Genomic DNA, 19,694 nt, shown 5'->3' with positions numbered 1-19,694 from the left:
TCAGAGTCTGCAGTGCTGCACGCTCGCTCGCAGTGCTGCAAGCTATTCCCCTCGGAGAGGTGGAGTACATACAGCTCTGAGAGAGCTCTCGCAGTGCCGGTGGCACGACTATGCTCACGCTTCACAGCACTGCCGCGGCAGCGCTGGGAAGTCCTGAGTGAAGCCAAGGCCTTAGAGCTTGTCTACGCTGGCAATTTACAGCACTGCAACTTTCTTGCTCAGGGGTGTGAAAAAAAACAAACAAAACAAAAACACATCACACCCCCTGAGCGCAGCAAGTTTCAGCACTGTAAAGCGCCAGTGTAGACAGTGCACCAGCGCTGGGAGCCGCGCCCCTTGTGGAGGTTTTTTTTTTTCCTTTATTTATTTTTATTAAAGCGCACTGAAGAGCTCTCCTCCAGTGCTCTCCTGCGACTACACAAGCCACGTTAAAGCGTTGCTGTGGCAGTGCTTTAGTGCTGCTAGTGTAGACTAGCCCTAAGTAACTCATTTAATCCATAAATTCCAAAAGAGCCTCCCATCATTATCTGTAGAGTGTTACCGTTTCACTATTCAGCTGAAAAGTGTTGCCATTCAGAGGCATCTAAAGCAGCTGAAGAATTAGAAAAACTTCACACATAATAGTAAGACTATATGGAACAACATCAATAACTAGGACTGGTTTATACAAATGGCTATATGAGCACTTAGTTTTCAGTTGCAAATGGTCAGCTGTTTATCCATGTATGTAATTTTCCTAGCTCTACACTTAAGTCAGGCATACAACTGCACATGCATCCCCCCCCCAAAAAGCACCAGATATTAGAGGTGTGCAAAAGACTACAATAGAACCCATCTGAAGCTCCTGGAGACAGGCAAGACAGAAGGACTCATGCATCCCTTGGGTGGATCAATACATTAAATCAAAGTAGCAAAAGGGGTAGCCACGTTAGTCTGTATCTGTAAAAGAAGCAGAGTCCTCAGGCACCTTATAGACTAACAGACGTATTGGAGCATGAGCTTTCGTGGGTGAATACCCACTTCTTTGGATGCACCCACGAAAGCTCATGCTCCAATATGACTGTTAGTCTATAAGGTGCCACAGGACTCTTTGCTTCTTAATCAAAGTAGTTGGTTATAGAAATAACAACTTAGACCCTAGTCTCCAGAAAGAGGGAAGCAGGAGAGTAGTCTTTACAGTCTCAGGCTGCTCTGTCATGGAGAAAGCTACCTAGTTTACTACTGAATATTTTTTAACAGAAGTTGCACAGAAAAAGAGGGAGTTTAACAAATGTCAGCACTTAAAAATAAACTGCTGTGAAACCATCTCTGCAGCCAACCACAAACTCCACCCTGCTCTAGTGAAGCCACCTTAATAAGATGAAAGTCATGGGAACTAAGTGTCAGAATTAGTGTCAATTCATATTTGAAGTGATTTACAATGAACACAGGGTAACAATTTTTTGCTGCACTTTTAGATAAGGTGAGCATGGTAGCTAGAAAGAGAAGAAGAAGTCCAATGAACTCACTGGCAGGTCAAATATACATAATGTAGGGCTAGCTATACACAGGCTGCACTTGAATGTGGCTGAATGAAGTCAGCTGCCCATACTACAATATGTTCATATCCATTACAGTTGTGTATCAGAAGGTTTTAGCAAAACTAGTGCCCAGCTTGTGGTCAGTTTAGTAAAAAGGGAAGAACAGCTCAACTCAGATCTAACAATTCCTACATTCAAAGTCATTTACTCTCAAATGAAAGAAAGGGAATGCCAGTGCTAGGAGTCTGTTTGGAACAGAACAAAGTTACCCCCCTTGACAAGGCTCCAGGAAGCATCAAGATTAGGCCTGACGTCAGGAGAAGATCCCTACACAGCTACACAAACAAACTGCAGGCTGGCTTTATCAGTTCAGGCAAAAAAAAAGTTTCTCAACAAGGTGCTGAAAGAGATGTGGCTGCCAGGAGCAGTGCAGAAGTGACTGCTGACCCAATTTTGTCCTAAGAGCATGCCATAACTTAAAGCAGCTAGTACAGCTATAAGTCTAGAAGTAATTACACCAAAGCCAGAGCACTGTAACCTGGTTCCATTGGATCTTACCCACTGTATCCAAAAATCTCTTTGGACAAGAGGCAAAGCCAACAGCAAACCTCAAGGCCCACGTAATGGCAAAGCAAGAGTTGCAGCTAAATGTGCAGTCCAAGACGTCCATTAGTAGCTGTGGCAAGAAATGCAGTTCTGCACTGCATCAGAGGTACAGGTCTCATTTTACACAGATAGAAGATATGCCCCATACCACAAAAGTCTACAGTCCAAATTAGGCAGCATGCAAACATGGTGGAGAGGTGGCTCTAAGTTATTTGAATATGCAGTTGCAGCTTGGCACAGATCTACATTAGAAAAACTAGAACTACTAGGCAAGAACAGAAGAGAATGGTTAGCTGCAAGAAGTAAGCTTTTAGGAAAAACCACCTCACTCTTTATGCAAGTGCATTAGATCAGGTGCAGAGGCTAGAGAGCAGATGTAAAGGCTTTTTTTGCATCCAAACTCTTTCTGGTTATACTTACCAACTTGCTATTTTACACTGTTATATTCTTAGCAACAGTTCAAAATAATCCAAGATAACCCTGAACAATCTTGCCATATTTGGGTTATAATGTTGGATGGTACTTTTCATGACAAGTGGTTCTGTGAGCCAGCTTAAATACAGTAGAACCTCAGAATTATGAGCACCAGAGTTACAAACTGACCAGTCAACCCCCCCCCCCCCCCCCCCACACACACACACCCATCTACCTCCCCCTCCCTCATTTGGAACCCGAAGTACACAATCGGGTGGCAGCAGAGAAAAAAAGCAAATACAGTACAGTCCTGTGTTAAACTACAAACAAAAAGAGGAAAGCAGCATTTTTCTTTTTCATAGTAAAGTTTCAAAGCTGTATTAAGTCAATATTTAGTTGTAAACTTCTAAAAGAACCAACAACATTTTGTTCAGAATTACGAACCAAGGCAGTCTTTGCAGGCTAGAACATTTGGTCAAGAAACAAAAATAAATACAGAATAATCAGTCTTATTTCAAGACAGGAGCAGTACTTTTCCCATTGTTGCTGAAGCTGAATGGGATATTTCCTTTGCATCAAACTTCCTCCTTGTGCAATTGTCCAGAGACAGTTTTTGAATGCCAGGGCAACATTAGAGGACAGATTAGATTCTTTATCATTGCACTGACGTAGCAGCAGATTCTAAAATTCCTCACCCCTCCTGCAGTTCAGCAGCTCAGTCTATGACAGACAGGAGGGCAGCCTTGATACCCATAAATGCAATGCCTACTTCCCATCTCACTCCTCAGTGTTTCTAGACCACTCACTTTTCCTTGGCAGAACCTTCATCTTCCCAACCCAAGAGCTTCCCTTTTAAATCACTGTTGTTCTGAGTCCTTTGGCTCAACGGCACTTTTTCAATGCCTAGCCCTCCCTCTCACTGTCCCTGACCCCCAGTGCCATATTCCTAGAACTGCCACAGAGTCACCAGAGAGGCAGATGTGCACAGCTGTCAAGGACTACATACTGTACACCACTTTCACGTACTCTGTGGAGTGAGCAGCAGGAGATTACAAATCAGACAAGCTTCTAGATGGCAATGTAGCATGCTATAGCTAGGTCATTCAACTGTCCATATATTGTGTATTAACCAGAAACAGCCTACTGGGAAACCTTCAAAGGATCTTCTTTGCCCTTGTCAAGGCACAAAGTGGATGGACACACACCACCATCTAGTGCAATTTCTCTCCTTTAATATTTTAGTATATATCTGACATCTAATTGCAGGTAATTGAAAAAATGAGAACAGGAGAAAGGTAGCAGAGGAACTGTTCTGTATCCTGGTTCTGATGTATTGTGGAAAACCTTAGTTATATGCCAGTGTATCTTCCTCTCCTTGTGGGTCAAATTACCACTCACTCATTGAAATTCTTTCATTAAGATTTTAAAAGATTAACCCATTAGTGAAGCTTCTACATGGTTTTAAGATTCAGCCTTCTAATCCTTGAAGATCTGGTATCTTGACTCAACTATGCATCAGTCTTTTAGACTTCAGGGGAGGGAGGGAGGGAAGGAAGTAGGCCTTTAATAGTTCAGGTAGCAGGGAAAAAACTGTGGAGGGGGTGGGGGAAGGGAAGTAAGAGGGCAAGCAGAAAAATTCAGTCTTGACAAAAATAAATTCTGCTCAAAAGTAGTAGCCAACATTTTCAAAAAATGACTGTCTAGATTTAATTCATGTTTTAGGCACTACCAAAAATGGTCCAATTTTCAGGAGCTCCTAGCATGGCATAGCATTAACATGCCAGCTGTGGATGCTCAGAACCTTTGGATGAATGTGTGTCAGACCACTTAAGGTGTCAAAATATTTGGGCACCCAGATAACTTTAAAAAAAAAAAAAAAAGCCAGTGCCTAAAAACAAGCTACATTGGCCAAAATTCTCAAAAGCCAGTTGATACGGCTTTCTCTCTAGGCTATGAATGACAAAAGTTCATGATCAAGGATTAAAAATTAGAAGGTTTATATGACGAATGATAGATGCTTCTCAAATACAGACTTATTCACTGTAAAGACTATATTCAGCATCAGTGTATGCTTTGTGGAAAAGTTTGGCCACTCTAGGGACACAAAGCCATCAAAACTGCAGACCAACATGGACAAGATTCGGAACCCACTACTCACTGGTTAGCAGTTACACCTGCAAGAACATCCACTGAAGTCAGTGGTGTGCTTGCGGAGTAGCATCTTACTCTGTGTGGTTAAGAGTATTAAAGCCTGACCCTTGAACAGTAGGCATGGTGAACCCCACCCCACACCCCAAAAAACCACACAAGACTTTGTTCTTTTTGTGGATACAGACTAACATGGCTGCTACTCAAACAAAACAAGACAGTAGTTTCAAGGGAGAACATCAAGCTCTTAATTTGATTCCATTATACTGCAGTAACACTTGAGATGCCAGATGCAGAATGAACTAACAATGCACTGTCCCTACACTTATTTGTGTACGCTCATGCTGGTTGGGTTTCAACAATGTCATTTCTATGGATCATGCAATGGTTATATCTAAAGGGTGGGTCACAAGGCTAAAAGTGTTAGCATGTTACTGAATGTCAGTAGCTCCCAACAGCCCATCCAAGCCCTCCTTAAGTCAAGGCTTTGGGAGGGAGTAGAGGTTTATTCATTGAATATCTTGAGGCACTGCTCCATCACAAAAATAGTATATTAATCTGTCAACCTATTCCTCTATATTACAGCTTTGCAATGAAGCAGCATCAGAAGAGGGAACATTTACTATCTGAACAGTCAAGTGTCTGAAAGGGGGGGGGGGGAAAGAGGGGGAAACCAACCGTTAAGTGACCTTGTGGTACAAAATTAAGCCTTTTGGTCTCAAATGAGATAGTCAGCTTTATGGGTAAAGTAACCATAATTGATTTTTCTTTCCTCACTAGCCCAGATGCGGTGCAAAGGCTGGCCCCAGAATGTCTAGGGTTTCTTGTGAACCACACCCATGTTAAAACAAACACATGAAGGAATCACCAGGCAAAAGAAGTTAAAGAAAATGAAAATAAGACTTATTGTTCACAGAATTTTCTGCAAGCAGCCAACGCCTGTGATCTCTTCCTCCTTCCACCTCTACTGCACGCCACCTCCCCCAACGGCAGCTCGACAAAGTCCCCACTGTCTACAAGACATGATTGCATCACCCTCCACAGGCTGAACGGATGCTCTGAGCGGCTGGGCAGTAGCCTGGATAAGGCCTCTGGGATTACAGTTGAGATGTGTAATAGAGTGTCAGTTTCTCAACAGCTGCGATTGATAATGTCCATGGCTTCACAGCTCCAGGTTCGGGCTGCATACGTCTCCCTGCTTCTGTTTAGCCTGAGCTAGAGGTGTGGGGGGAGGAGGAAAAAAACCCACCCTGCCAATGAGCATAGAATGCAGAGGAAAGCCAGTGCACCAAGATAAAGACAACTGAACCTAGGAAGTGACTTATAGTAGTAAGAATCGCCTTGTCAAAGTCAGGAACACATTTCAGTGACATGATGTGCACTATACTTGTTTGCTGACACTTGTGCCTATTCAAAATAAAAACTCCCCTTTGTACATCTCTTTCAAACACCTCCCAGAGGCTATTTTTACCAAACACATCTACAATAAGCTGCTAACTGATGATAGTAGGAAGAGAGGCAATTCAGGACAGTTAATATTTTTAAAAAACACATGATGATTGCATATTTTAGCCTCGCCCCTCCTCTTGGTATGAAATTTGCCCAAGAGTGGAAGCACTTTTGGGGCAGATACAGCTCCTGGCACACTCAGAATTAATATACACAAATAATGATGTGGGGGTAAAAACATGCAGTTCCTGGATGACAGATAGTCTAATAGCCCTGTAGTCTCTTTTAAAGGCCTCAAAGAAATAAGTGGTGAGTGTGTGTTAATGGGTGAGGAGAGTTATTTTGGGAGGGGGTGGTAGCAAAGTCAGTACTAAGTGCATGTTTGCTGAAGTGGTGTCACCTTACCTGATCAAAGAGCTGCTTCCCAGTGGTGTTGGGCTGGATGGCAAACTCCAGCTCAGCATCCATGGTGGTAACTCGCACACTAATCTGGAAGATGAAGGGGGGGAAAAAAAAGTGGTTACAATGGGTGTCCCCTGTAATAGCATCACAGAATTAGGAACATAGGAACTGTCATACCACATCAGACCAGTGGTCCACTTATCTAGCCCCACCCCCAGTCTACAGCAGCCAGTGCTGGAGTCTTTGGATAAAGGTGCAATAAACTTTTAAGTGGGCAGACAGCCCATATGGGGGAAGTTTCTTCTTAACCTCCTCCCTCTCCAAGTCAGTGAATAGTTTATCTCTGCTATGAAACAGGAGAGTTTACATCCCTTCTAAAAAGGGAATCCAATCTAAATCTAAAAATGTATGTGTAAAACGGCATATTAGTTTGTAAACAGATATAAAGTTAGTGCTCTACAGAAGACATGCCAAGAAGGGAAAGCACTTGAAACTGCTGGTTGTCTTCTCTCAAAACCCACCACTCAGACTAGGAGATCCCACTCATGAGCCTATAAACATGCTCAGAAATATTAACTGCTTAAGCTGCTCAAGAAGCCTATCAAGAATTGGATTATATGGCTACAACTTCCTTTGATTGAGGCAAGCTAAAACAATGCCATTCAAATCTTGGGGGGAGTGAGGACAAGTGTGTCAAGTTTCAGATTTGATAAGATGCAGAAGCTTGCCCACACATCTCTCCTGTTAAAGAGATGGATTCCCTGAAAGTGTACATGCTGTTCACAAAGCTGTAGGACTGACAAGCTACCCTGTAGTTCTTTTGGACTGCAAGAGTAATGCCTTTCTACACAGTACTCTATGCTATTTGTTTATTGAACATGAAATCTTAGGGTCAAGACCTCCCTACAGCAATCTACTAAACCTTAGGAGTGAGACCATGAGGATCTGAGGGCTATGTAGTGTGTAAATTAATGGTGTTATGTCTGGGCGTGGTTTTTTTTTTTTTTTTTTTTTTTTTTTTTTTAAATAATCACACACACCATTGCTCACCGTAAGAATGGGGCCTCCTTAGTTTGGTTTTTGGGATGGGGAAGGGCCTTGTCAACACTGATTTTTCACTTGTGAGGTAACTCCCTTCTCTTCATGTGTCAGTACAATAATGCCTGCATCTGAAGAAGTGGGTTTTTTAACCCACAAAAGCTTATGCCCAAATAAATCTGTTAGTCTTTAAGGTGCCACTGGACTCTTTGTAGCCATAAAAAAGTTTTCAGTCCCAAATTAAAGGTGTATTAGAGCGTCTATTAGACTATATATTCTAGGGACTGGATTCTACCCCCCATGAGAGCTGCTTGAATCCTGTAGGGTTTCTCTAGGCACTTAAGGCTATGTCTACACTAGCACTTACTGCATGATAAAGTTAAGTCACTCAGGGGTGTGAAAGAGCCATCCCCCAAGCAACATAAATAATGCCAACCTAACACCATATACATATCGCTATGTGAGTGGGAGAGCTTCTTCCGCCAACTCAGCTACCAAGCTCTCCCATTGGCTTAGAGTGGTTAGATTATTCAGCTGCGTGGTTGTAAGTTCTAGTGTAGCCACAGTCTAAGGTGGGAAGGGTTGCTCTTTGAATACGATTGTATGACTGAGCTGTGATTCCATTCAGACCTCTCTGGAGCATCTATCAAATTAATTCAGTGCAGAGCTGCATTTTCCTAGGTTAAAGGAGACTTCTTGTAGATTGGAGTGGGGAAAAAAATTCCTGCCTGAAAATGGAGAGGAGGAGTTACAAGAACGTGGGTGAAGCTAATGTTAGGACTTTCAGTAGCATGCCCCCCTCTCCCCCCTCAAAAAAAAAAGTGGGACGCAAGTTGTTTGAGAACCCATTTCTGTTTGCATATCTGTTTATATGGAAGGGAAAACCTCCAAGACTATGTACATTGTGCTTCAAGTATTTTTAGCAGGGTATTATTAGAACAAGCTGTGTTCTAGTACTCTCCCATCCAGGATACCCAAACCAAATTTTCAGAATTTATGCAAAACAAGATACCCAATGTATCAAAACTGAGAATACAAAGAATTGTGCTGTGGTTACCCCTGGCTTGCCAGGAGTCAAATTACTTTTGAATTACAGATACCAGCTGTCATCTTCAAGATGTTCGACTCTTCCCAACTCTCCCTTCAGCTCTATCTGCCCCATCCCAAAGAAAAAGCCACTAAGTTTATTTACCAATAAAAATTCAAACTCAAGTTTAGACTAGAGTTGTTAACCACGACACTAGGAGACCAAAAAAGCAAGCGTCAGCAGAGAAATTTGAGGAACCACCCAATACAGCTATGAATTAAGCTGGTTCAGAGTAATTCGTCTACCTAGACAGGTTTCATCGCTACTAACATACAGTTTCCTCTGTTAATGAGATAGCAGCACACAACTGCAGAATAGCCATGGAAAGATATGAGCAAAAGGCTTTATTTCTATTTAAATGTATGAACTAGTCAAATCCTAGATTTACACACAGGAAAAAGATCACGGTGCCCAAATATGTGCATTTCTGAAATAGATCCCAACAGGCCAATTCCCTCCACTCCCTGGGATAACCATGCTGGCATCTTGCACTTTATTCTGCCCTAGCATTAACTGTTCCATCACCATGCAGTAAGAAAAATATTTGAGTCAAGCCTTAAATTGGCCTGTTCTGCCTTCTTTGGATGGTTTATAATACAACTTTAACCCTATGTGTTTTGTACTTCCTGTACAGCATTCAGTGCTGCGTTAGGATATCTTGAAATATCCTCACAGGAGGCTCTTCTAGCGATTCTGGGTATCTACATTAGCTCTACTTATTTGTCACCTCCTTTAGCATGGTATCAGTCAGCTGGACACCACTGTGAACAGAGCAATCATTTTTAATTGGCTAGTAAATACAGTCTAGCTAGGCATTCTTGTGTTGCCAGCTGAACTAAGTAGCCAGGAAGCATGCTGGCCTCTACAGTTTCTCCCTTGTTCTGGTCCACATATGCCACTAACAAGGATATTTGTTTTTAAAAAAATAGTCAAACTGTCAGACAGGTTACACTCAATTCAGCCACAATTGTCTTTTGAATACTATCCTCTGCAATGACTTAAGTCCTCTTCCCCAAAAAGCTTTACTACTATTGGTGCCGATCACTGGTGGAGGAGCAATCCATCATTTTGATCTCCCTTTTACAGTTTAAAAATGATGACTGCTGGCCAAGGACATCCTGGCTTGGGCAAGTGATTTAGATTGATATTAGAGACAATGTTGGCTTTGACACGTCAGCCCACAGTTCCGATTAATCAGGAGAAGACAGAATTGTAGCATCTGTGGCTGGTTTCTATCCTGGGACTGAATAAGATTTTAAAAAGTTGCTTTCCAGATCAGGCCATAAAGTGAAGTGCCTTGATGGATGGTAGTACCAGTCCTACATCCAGGATTCTAATCTTTTAAACCTATTTGTGCCCACACTGAGTTAAGATGCAATGCTTGACACTGCTACATCACAGTAATTGGGCATGCAGTAAGGGGCCTATTTTTACTTCAGTGCATTTAAGCCTATTCTATCTCCAATCTGTTCAGTATATAAAAATCTTTAAGACTCTTGTAGTACCGAACATGGGTAACTATTTGAGACAGTGAAATACTTGCATTTTCCCCACTCTAAAGGTTCTACCAACTATTTCTGCTCAAGCAGAGTTAAGTAAATGAAAAGTTCAGAAGCAGGCATAAAATCTTGAGACCTATGCAGTTCTGCTTAATTCAGTGTATATGGATTCCAGAGGCCAGTTTAAATTGTGAGATTAGGGGTGGCTTTACAGAGCACCTACTTAATACAGTGGGGCCTCACTTGTCTGCACTAATAATTGAGGGATCTACTGAATAACTGAATTGTGTGTGTTAGCAAGAGGGAGAGAGCTTCTTGTGATCTAGTAGACAAATAGCAGCAATAATGCAATTGATTTATTTATAATCTCATACTATGCTAGCCAGTATGCTGTATTAAGTTTTGCAAAGATAAATATGGTACCTCACAACAGTGAAACATTTTTGCAGAGAATCTAGTTTGTGTGCATGAGTTATTGGGTGTGGATCGGCGATAAGAGCATTAGCAAGGTTCTACTGTTTAAAATGGGAAGTGGAGTTTCTCTTTATTATCCCAGTAAGCAGATAAAAGGTCAGGCTTGTAACACTTTATAAAGGAGGACGGGCACATGGCTGATGTTTTAACAGTATGGCCCCTTAGTGAGAGACATTGTCATATGTGTAGGAGCGGTTCCATCCCCATCAGTTCATTTAACGGATAGTAAAAGAACTTTTTTCCTCTGTTTACCCTTAAGTGATAAAGCAGAACTTTAAGTGTACATTAGTATACATACTGCATAGATCACCTCTGATGAGACTGTGCCTGGCAGAGCAATCAGCTAAAAATTAAAAAAAAAAAATCCCCTTTTTAAGATGAACAAAAAAGCCTCATACTCTGCCCATTATGGAGAACGCCACAGCAGCATGGGTGTCCTATAAATATTGATCACTATTCTTGACATTAGACAAGAGAATCCAATCCCACCATAGCACATCATGCTGTTTCCTTTGTCAGTTATGAGATGCTAGATTTTTTGGGGGTGGGAGGGGTTAAAAGGCCAAATTTATTTTTGCTACCAGTGTTTATGAAATACAGATAAATAACTGTGCCAAAGACCTTTGAAACTGCTGTGAACACGAGATTTAAGCGGTTTATACCTTGCACTTCTATCCCCCCTTTTCGGATCTCTCTCAAGCTAAATTTCCTCATATGTGATGTACTAACAATGGGGTATGTACTCTTCCCATTTCAGATGCAGAAGTGGGTGTAGAGTTGAAGTGACCTGCCCCAGATTGCATAGTGAGCATGTGGCAGAGCTAGGAACTGAACTACCATTTTCCTGAATCTAGTAGGCTTTTGCTTCCAAATGCTAGCAGAAGAAAGGTAAAGACAGACCTGTGAGGCCTGGACTGGCTCAGGGGACTGAACACAGAGTCAGATCCTTTTCTATGAGCATTGTATTTGTGTCCTTCACCAGCCAAATCGAGTTGCAACCAAAGCTTCCACAAAGTTGTAAGTAGTTCTAATGTTTCCCCCTCCAAAAGCCTATATACATGCTCCCCAATGCATCCAGCCACCAGGCATGTGCTAGAGACTAGACCACTGCCTGGCAGTGGCATGGTGACATGGCAAAGGTGAAGGGATTTCCCCATATACACAAGTACCAACAGCAGTTTAGTTTAAGAGTTAGCACAGGTGATGCTGACACCACTGCTCATGTTTAACTGATTGTTCACAGGCTAATATTTCCCATTCCAAAGAACCAGCTACTCCCCAATATAAGGGGGAGTAACCCAATTGGGTAGCAAGGCATATGAGATTCCAGGTCGGTCAGTCATTGTAGGGTTACTATATATTGAATTTTTATGAAGTGACTAGTAAGAGCAGGGAAAAACCATTCCCTCCAATGATAAGAGCCCAGAAAGATACTTCTGTGTGCGTATGTATGAAAGCTGACATTCTAGGAACACTTCATAACATAATTCCTTTGGAAAGGAAGGGTAACATATCAGAGGATTTAAGACAAACCCTTAACAGCTAAAAAATGCAGTTAAGGGATTTACAGGCTTTTATAGTTTTAGACTTCCACTTCAGGATGATTGCCTGGGTAGGTTTCACTGTATTTCTATTTAATGCAACCCAATAAATTCATCCATCTTAGCACTTTTAATACTTTTACTGGTGTATTAGTACAACCATGAAAACAAATTTTGTTTAGACCGTTAGAGGCCACCTCTACTATAGTAAAAATTCTGCTAGCCCTTTGAGCTTACTAGTAATTTACCAATCAAAAAGGAAGAGAAAAGCTTGCAGAACCCTTTATCCTCCCTCCACTTTAGTTTATTATATTTAATTTACAGCTCTCAATACTGTGCAAAGTGCTTCTAAAGAAATGGCTTTTGCTGCATATTAGAAGATGGCTGTGGTACCTCTTAGTATCCCTAACAGGATTCCTAAGAACACTCCACACCAGATATCAAGAGGAAGGAGATGATACTAGTCATGAAACAGACCATATTGCTAACATCTCCCTAAAGGAAACAGCCAGAACCCCAGCAACTCCTCCGTCTGTTACAGAGAGCGGTTGCCATGGTTTTACCACTTTAACTGCCTTTTTTTTAAGTTACGAAATTGCTTCTACAACAGAATTTCCTGCTGCCCTGGACAGCACTGCTGTGAAGGCAAGGCCTCCTACACAGGTCAAGCCCTCTAAGTCAGAGCAGTGCCTGTTCCCATATGGAAAACAGCTGCAACTGGCAAGATTGCCTTTTACTATATAGCTTCAGAAATCATCAGGGATCAGCACCTCCTCCCACAGCAGCATCAAATTGGAGAGAGGTGATACTAGGTGCCTGGTACCACTATCTATTTCCAACAGGCTTTCAAGAGTTTAACATTCTGCATATGCCTTCTATACCCCAACCTTCATCCCCTCCTCCATGTAAACTCCTGAATAGGTTTGCTAATAAGTGCCAGAGCATTGGAAAGGAACATCAGTTATTCTCACATGTTCAGAGGGGAAGAATACCCTCTCGCCTCCTTTAATAACCAGCAGTAAACTAAACAGGGTGGTTTGGACTGTAGCTCTATTATAAGAATGGCAAACAGGAAAATAAAATGTAGTCAGGCCAAATTAAGGCTGCATGATGGCATTTCCTACTACACTTTATACAACTGGTACCCAGTGTTCCCTTTTCTCCATTGCTATGTGATTGGACAGGGAGTCTCCTTTATCTGAAAGTGCCGACCCAGAGTCATTTGCCTTATTTATCAATTAGCCTAATAAATTGTAAAGTGACTCATGCCTAGGTTCAGGGATGGAAGGGTATGCCCAACTCCTGTACTAATCAAGTGCACCATTAGTTAGCTGAAGGGTTCCCCCTTCCCTCCCTTTGAGGATCAGAGTTCCTGCAATAGAAAGTACAAAGGTACTGGGAGAAGAGATTTTACATGTTGTAATAATTCCAGGGTATTAACAAATGGCCTCCGAGTGTTTGTGGGAGACTACTGCATTTTAAGCCCATAATACAAGAAGTTTCTTTTAGCATCTAAATATTGTGGGTTGTGAGTCATCAGTATTCCACACACACCGTAACCAGACATTTGCTGAAAATTGGTGTGAAGTTTTGCTGATCTAAAACAGTATTTTAAAGAACTGATTTCAGTAGTTTCACAACCCTTTTTGCATATGGAGCAACATGAGTGCACAAATTCATCATTTAACACATGCTTGTAAGGAAGAGCAAGTAAGCAGTTGCTAAATAGGGACAGGGTTGATCCGGCTGATACTCAGCATATTGCTTCCTTCAAGCACAAGATCAGGAATGACCTGAGGAAAGTCAATGGATAATTAAGATTGTCCTGGGTTATTTACCTCTTAGTGGTACATGAAGCAGGCCACGAGTTCAGCTGGGCAAACAAGAGGCAAGTAACAAAGGATGACCAAAAAACCTATGAACCAACTCTATATTCTGAGTCAGTCACTGCTGCTTTGACCAGAGCGCCTTTTCATCTTAGTCTGAAAACAAGTATACCTCATTCAAATGGGATATTAGGAATTTAGTGGATCTGTGGACTGGGACTGATCCCACCTTTAAGACAGTCGCATGACAGAAGTCAAAGTCAAGCAAGCTAACAAATCAGTACATTTTACCAATCTGCATTTCCCTGAGGGCTCAAATGGAGAGGGAATTAACTGGCTACCACATTTCAGTTGCAAGTTTAGCTCTTTTTAGCCACACACACACACAAAAGGAATTAAGTTTCTACAGCTGAACCCATTATTCTCAAGTATTTGCTGAATACCTTGGGAAACAAATTCCAACTTGTGGTTTTATTTGTAAGCTATTGAGTTCAACTATGCCGTTTGGGATGTGTGATATCACATGGTATCATTTCTGTGATATTCTGACATTCCCTGCAAGGAAGGCTAGAATGACACTTCTGGTTTGATTTTTTTGACTAGATTAGCTTTATTGAAATTCATTGAACTTGTAGGATTTAACACCACATGCACATATATCCCATCAGCCAGCTGAGTACTCAGGAACAGTTAAGCCATCCCAAGAACCCTGGGAACCTGGCAAGTCAAACTCTGCTATTGTTCACAAAAAGATATTTGCAAGTCACTTTGTATTGGAGTTCCTAAAGTGGGGGTGGCTCTCCCAAATCAGTTTCACCCACTGAAAACATTTCAGATCTAGCAGCAACTTCTAGTGGAGGAATAAAAACAAAACAAAAAACCACACACAAAAACGACCACACACACACAGTAACAGAGCCTAGTCCTAGTGTAGCTTGGCATGGAAGCAAGTTGCCCCTCAGTCCCAAAAGAGTGGCAGTTACCTTAACCGAGCCCTGCTATCAATGTCCATTGGCCTTGGAAAGTAGTTTTGCTCATTGCTTTATCACAGTGGTTTTCAACCTTTTTTCCAGCTGCAGACCCCAATTTCCAAATGGAGGTGCCAACCCCTTTGGACCCCTGGGGTCTGCAGACCATGTCTGATTTCTACAGACCACAGGCTAATACCACTGCTTTATCACAACTTCCTCACTGCTACTGATGCATTCCTGTTCCCACACCAATATTTCCCCAGATTCCAGCACTGCCAGCATAATCATAAATTGCACTAAGCTTTCATGATGCAGATTCTCCACCTGCAAGTTTTAACCCACCAGGCTTTTTACAATACCCACATGAAGCTGGCATTGCTAACAATCTTGCCTATTTCTTCTTCTATTTAGGATGGCAGTTTATACAATTAGGACATTCACTGCCCTCATCCTCATGCTATCAAGACATGGAAGCCAGCTTACTGACTCAGGCATTACCAAACCTCAAACCTGTAGGGTTCATTCCTTCTCAGATGGCAAGGTGTCCATTTGGTGTATGGACAACCCAAGCCAGAGTCCTACATATTGTGCATGTAATTTGAGGGCCATGAAATATCCCCTAGAGTATCATTTATTCAAGACTCCCTGACTAATTATTTCTTGGGCTACTAAAAAAGTCATTCCTTATTGGAGGGCACAATGCAGGAAGATGTGCTCTTGAGGAGTAGCAAGGATAGAACACTATCGGTTTGATTTATAGGCTTCACACCTCCTGTGATGCTAAGGCTATGATTCAAGTTATCAATATGTCCATTTCAGAGTATTCCTGGAGAAAACTGCTCTATAAAAAAGGGGAACTTATAGATCATCTGATTTTCTCATGGACAGTTTGGAATAAAGTTAAGTAGAATACTGTGCTACATTTACGCAGTCCTTTCACCCATACAAAATCTGAATTCCTTTAGGAGTCATACACATAAGAATCAATACACCCGCCAATGAAATGAAACCACTTCTGGGGTGGAAATTTTCAGACTAACAGCATGTTGCAATACTACACAGTTTAGGACAGGAAATGAAGTATACACCACATCCAACAGAAATTGTATGGGGAAGCAATTCATAGTGTGGCAAAGCCATAAGAGGAGTCCAGAGCTGCTAAAAAGGACTTTAACAGTAGCATCAGAAGGAGAGCTCTGCAGAGAATACGGAGGCCCAGGACACCATGATCAGGGTGAAATTCTACCCCCAAAAGCCTGACGTGTTGCTTAAGGGGTAGACATTTCTCACACCTACATATTAATTCTAATCCTGGCTGGAAAGATGAACTAACCTGGCCCTGCCACCTTACATATTCCAGGCCCAGTGGCTTGCCAGAGGGACATGAAATCACACAGTAGAGTGCACCAAGTGCTTCTGCTTTCTACAGGCCCCTACAAGGCACATTAGAGATAAGCCACTCCACCCCCACCTGTTGCACCAGGGATACTTACAGACATCTGGCTTCTTTGAGTGCCAGCCCTTTCCTCTCAAACTTCCCTGTGTTCTTTGTGTGTCAGCGTGAAGCTGGACCTAGGTCATATGAAAGTGCTTGCAATTGCTGAAGGGATTACATTTAATTAAACCAAGCCCCCTTCCAGCAATCTTAAAGGGGCTTTTCATATTCCTAAGCTAATCAGGGAACAGAACACCAGCAGGCAGGCACACCCAGGGTTCCAAGCATAACCCTGCCACATTGCAACCTGGAGAAAAAGATTAACCCTACAGATGGCCACTCAGGAAAGTCTGCTGCATCCATCTTGTTTTTCCATTTAACTTTCAAACACTAGTCCTCTCTACGTCTACTCTTAGAGACCTTGGGCTTATGGATAGGGTACTAGACTAGGTCAGTAGATGTGTTCCATCCCCAGCTTTGCCATCAGCTCACTGTGTGACTAGAGTTTGCCTCTGGGTCTCAGCTTATTCCTCTATAAAACAGGAATGTTATTTGCCCACTTTTCTAATGCACCTTGATATCTATGATCACTGTAGAAGTGGTATATCCCTTAGTCATTCATTTCCATTTTCACTAGTCATTATTTTTTACTGCAACACATGATGGGAACTCACTGATTCATGGCCCCGCAGCCACTTTAGCTCCCTGTCTTTAGTGTCTGCACTAATGTTATAAGATTTAGCTTCTTTGCCCCACACAGGCTTAAACAGCTTCAGGGAGAAGTTAAATGGATCATTGCCTAAAATTAAATTGTTTTATATTTTACACACACACACACACACACACACACACACACACACTATAATTTAAAGAGGAGAAACAGATTCAAATGTGTAACAAAAAGTTATTTCTAGGTCAGTTTTGTCATTGTAACATATATAGATGACTTTAAAAGTACTTTAATTCTTTTTTTTAAAAACCAGATTTCAAGTTGACTGTACCCCTGTAACAATACTCTAGTTATGGAGAGTGTTGAGACACTTGTTTTCTGTGTGCACAGCACAGATGAGTTTTAGTAGAGGAGAATTTGGGAAACAGATTTTTAAAGATATTTAGTGCCTAAAGACACAAATAGGTGCTTAACTCCCATTGACAGGTATCTCAGTGATCTGGGAAATCCCACTAGACATTTGCTTCTTTAGTGGCTTAAATACTTTTAAAAATCTGGCCCCGAGGCAAGTTTATAAAAACCTTCAGACTGACTATTTTATGCAAGCAGCAAGTGTCAAAATAGACAGCTCTTGTATCATGTAAAATTAAACCAACATGATTGAGAACCTTAAGAAAAGATCCATCTGAGATTATTTCATAAATCTGAAATTAAGATTGTGGTGACAATATCATCGGTCATTAAAATAAAGCTACAGCTCAAGACATGAGTTTATGGGGAGAAATATTAAAAAAAGAACACTTCATCCCAATAATCAGTCTTATCCAAAAGGACAGCCTACAAAAAGGAGTACAGGCTGGTCTTCAGGTCACAGGATGGAGAAGCAGCAGGAACAGAAGGAACCCAAGGTCACAGTGGCCTGAGCCCTTTCAGAAGGGCTTCTCTCATGTCATTGAAGGGTTGGTCTAATCATCAGGTGCAGTCAACCAGCACCCAGGAAGATAAGCAGCACAAAGGAGCCAAGTCCAGTGGGAGCTAAACTGAAACCCTTCAAATCTTCAGCTGCTGGTACTTTGTCACCCTTGCTCTTGTACAATTTCAACCAGCCACTGAAGCCAGTGGAGAACTAGGATGCATCCAATACTACAACTGAATGTCAGGCACACTCAAGTGTGATATTCCACCACAAACCACCTCACATTTTCAATGAACAACTGAGAAACAAAGCCTAAGCCCCTCACCATTGTGGCTTATATAGAAAATGGTCTGCAGCACTGGTCCATCTCAAAAAGGGGATTTCAGAGTTTGAGGGGATTCAGAGATGGACCATGAAAAGGGATTAATGGAATGGAGAAACTTGTATGAAGAGATTTGAAAAGGGTGGGATGTCCCCCCACCCACTTGGCTCTCTTTAAAAGATGAACATGATAGAAGTTAAGAAAATAATGAACATTGTAGAGAAGGTAGACTAGGAGCTTCTATTCTCCCAGTCTCAAAACAGAAGAACAAGGGAACATTCAATGAAATCAGAAGGTGGCAAATTCAAAGCCAATAAAAAGGAGATACTTCTTTACCCCTCCCCCACACAATGCATAATTAGACTGTGGAAACCATTGCCACATGTCACTGACTTGCAAGATTCTACAGAGAGACAGGACTGGACATTTACATGGTAACAAGAATTTCTAGAATTATAATTCATTTGGGGGAAAGCGGTCTGAAGCCTCTTGCTTCAGGGATTAAGCCAATCCCTACCTATTAGGAGACTGCGTAGTGTATGTGTTTGGGAGGAACAACTGCCAGATACAAGGTTCTTGCACCTTCCTCTGAAACATCTAGTTCTGAGGACTACTGGAGACAGGATACTGTTCTGGATCCAGTATGGCAATTCCTAGTGTTTAGCACAGAACATTATATGGTCTTAAGAGTAATATGCTGCAACATGCAGCATTACGCAGTTAATCTATTACGGGCATGTATGCACTCCTATAAGAGTGTTCCTTAAAGTTTAATTAAAACAATTTGTAGTGGCAGTGCTCAGCAGGGCCGGCTTTAGGAAGTGTGGGGCCCAATTCGAACATTTTCGGCGGGGCCCCAGCAGGGATGACTAAAAAAAAAACCCCTTTCATTTCTTCCATGTATTATTTACTTTCCATAACTATATAAATAATAAAATTATATATTATGTACATTGCATCATATATGCTGTTGATCGGTTATTAATGAGCTCCGTTTCACATGTGTGGGTCCCTGCCACTCTCTAGCGGTGTGCTAGGGTGACCAGATGTTCCGATTTTATAGGGACAGTCCCAATTTTTGGGTCTTTTTCTTATATAGGATCCTATTACCCCCCACCCCCGTCCCAATTTTTCCACACTTGCTGTCTGGTCATCCTATTGTGCACATGTGTGGGTCCCAGCTGCTCCCTGCCCCCCTCATTGAAGCAGGTGTGCAGGGTTACTGCCCTGGGAACTGCAAGGCACCACTGGACATGGGGCTGGCTGGAGGCAGGGCAGGGGCTGACTGGAGGCAGGGTCTGGCTGCAGGCAGGGCAAGGGGTGGGGGGCTGGGTGGAGACAGGGGTGTGTGGGGTGGGCTGGCTTCAAGCAGGGCC

The 19,694-nt window shown here is 42.1% G+C and overlaps 1 protein-coding gene across 1 annotated transcript in view; it reads right to left on the bottom strand.

The window, feature by feature from the left end:
* The window catches only part of MSN (moesin), a 76,383-nt gene that overhangs the window by 27,248 nt on the left and 29,441 nt on the right, over positions 1-19,694 (bottom strand). The window contains exon 2 of the mRNA XM_034781081.1: positions 6,543-6,626. Coding sequence (XP_034636972.1) covers positions 6,543-6,626 — 84 coding nt within the window. The remainder of the gene's footprint in view (positions 1-6,542; positions 6,627-19,694) is intronic.

This window comes from Trachemys scripta, chromosome 9 (genome assembly GCF_013100865.1).
Source record: "Trachemys scripta elegans isolate TJP31775 chromosome 9, CAS_Tse_1.0, whole genome shotgun sequence".
Lineage (NCBI taxonomy): Eukaryota > Metazoa > Chordata > Testudines > Emydidae > Trachemys > Trachemys scripta.
This window is presented reverse-complemented; position numbering and strand designations above follow the sequence as displayed.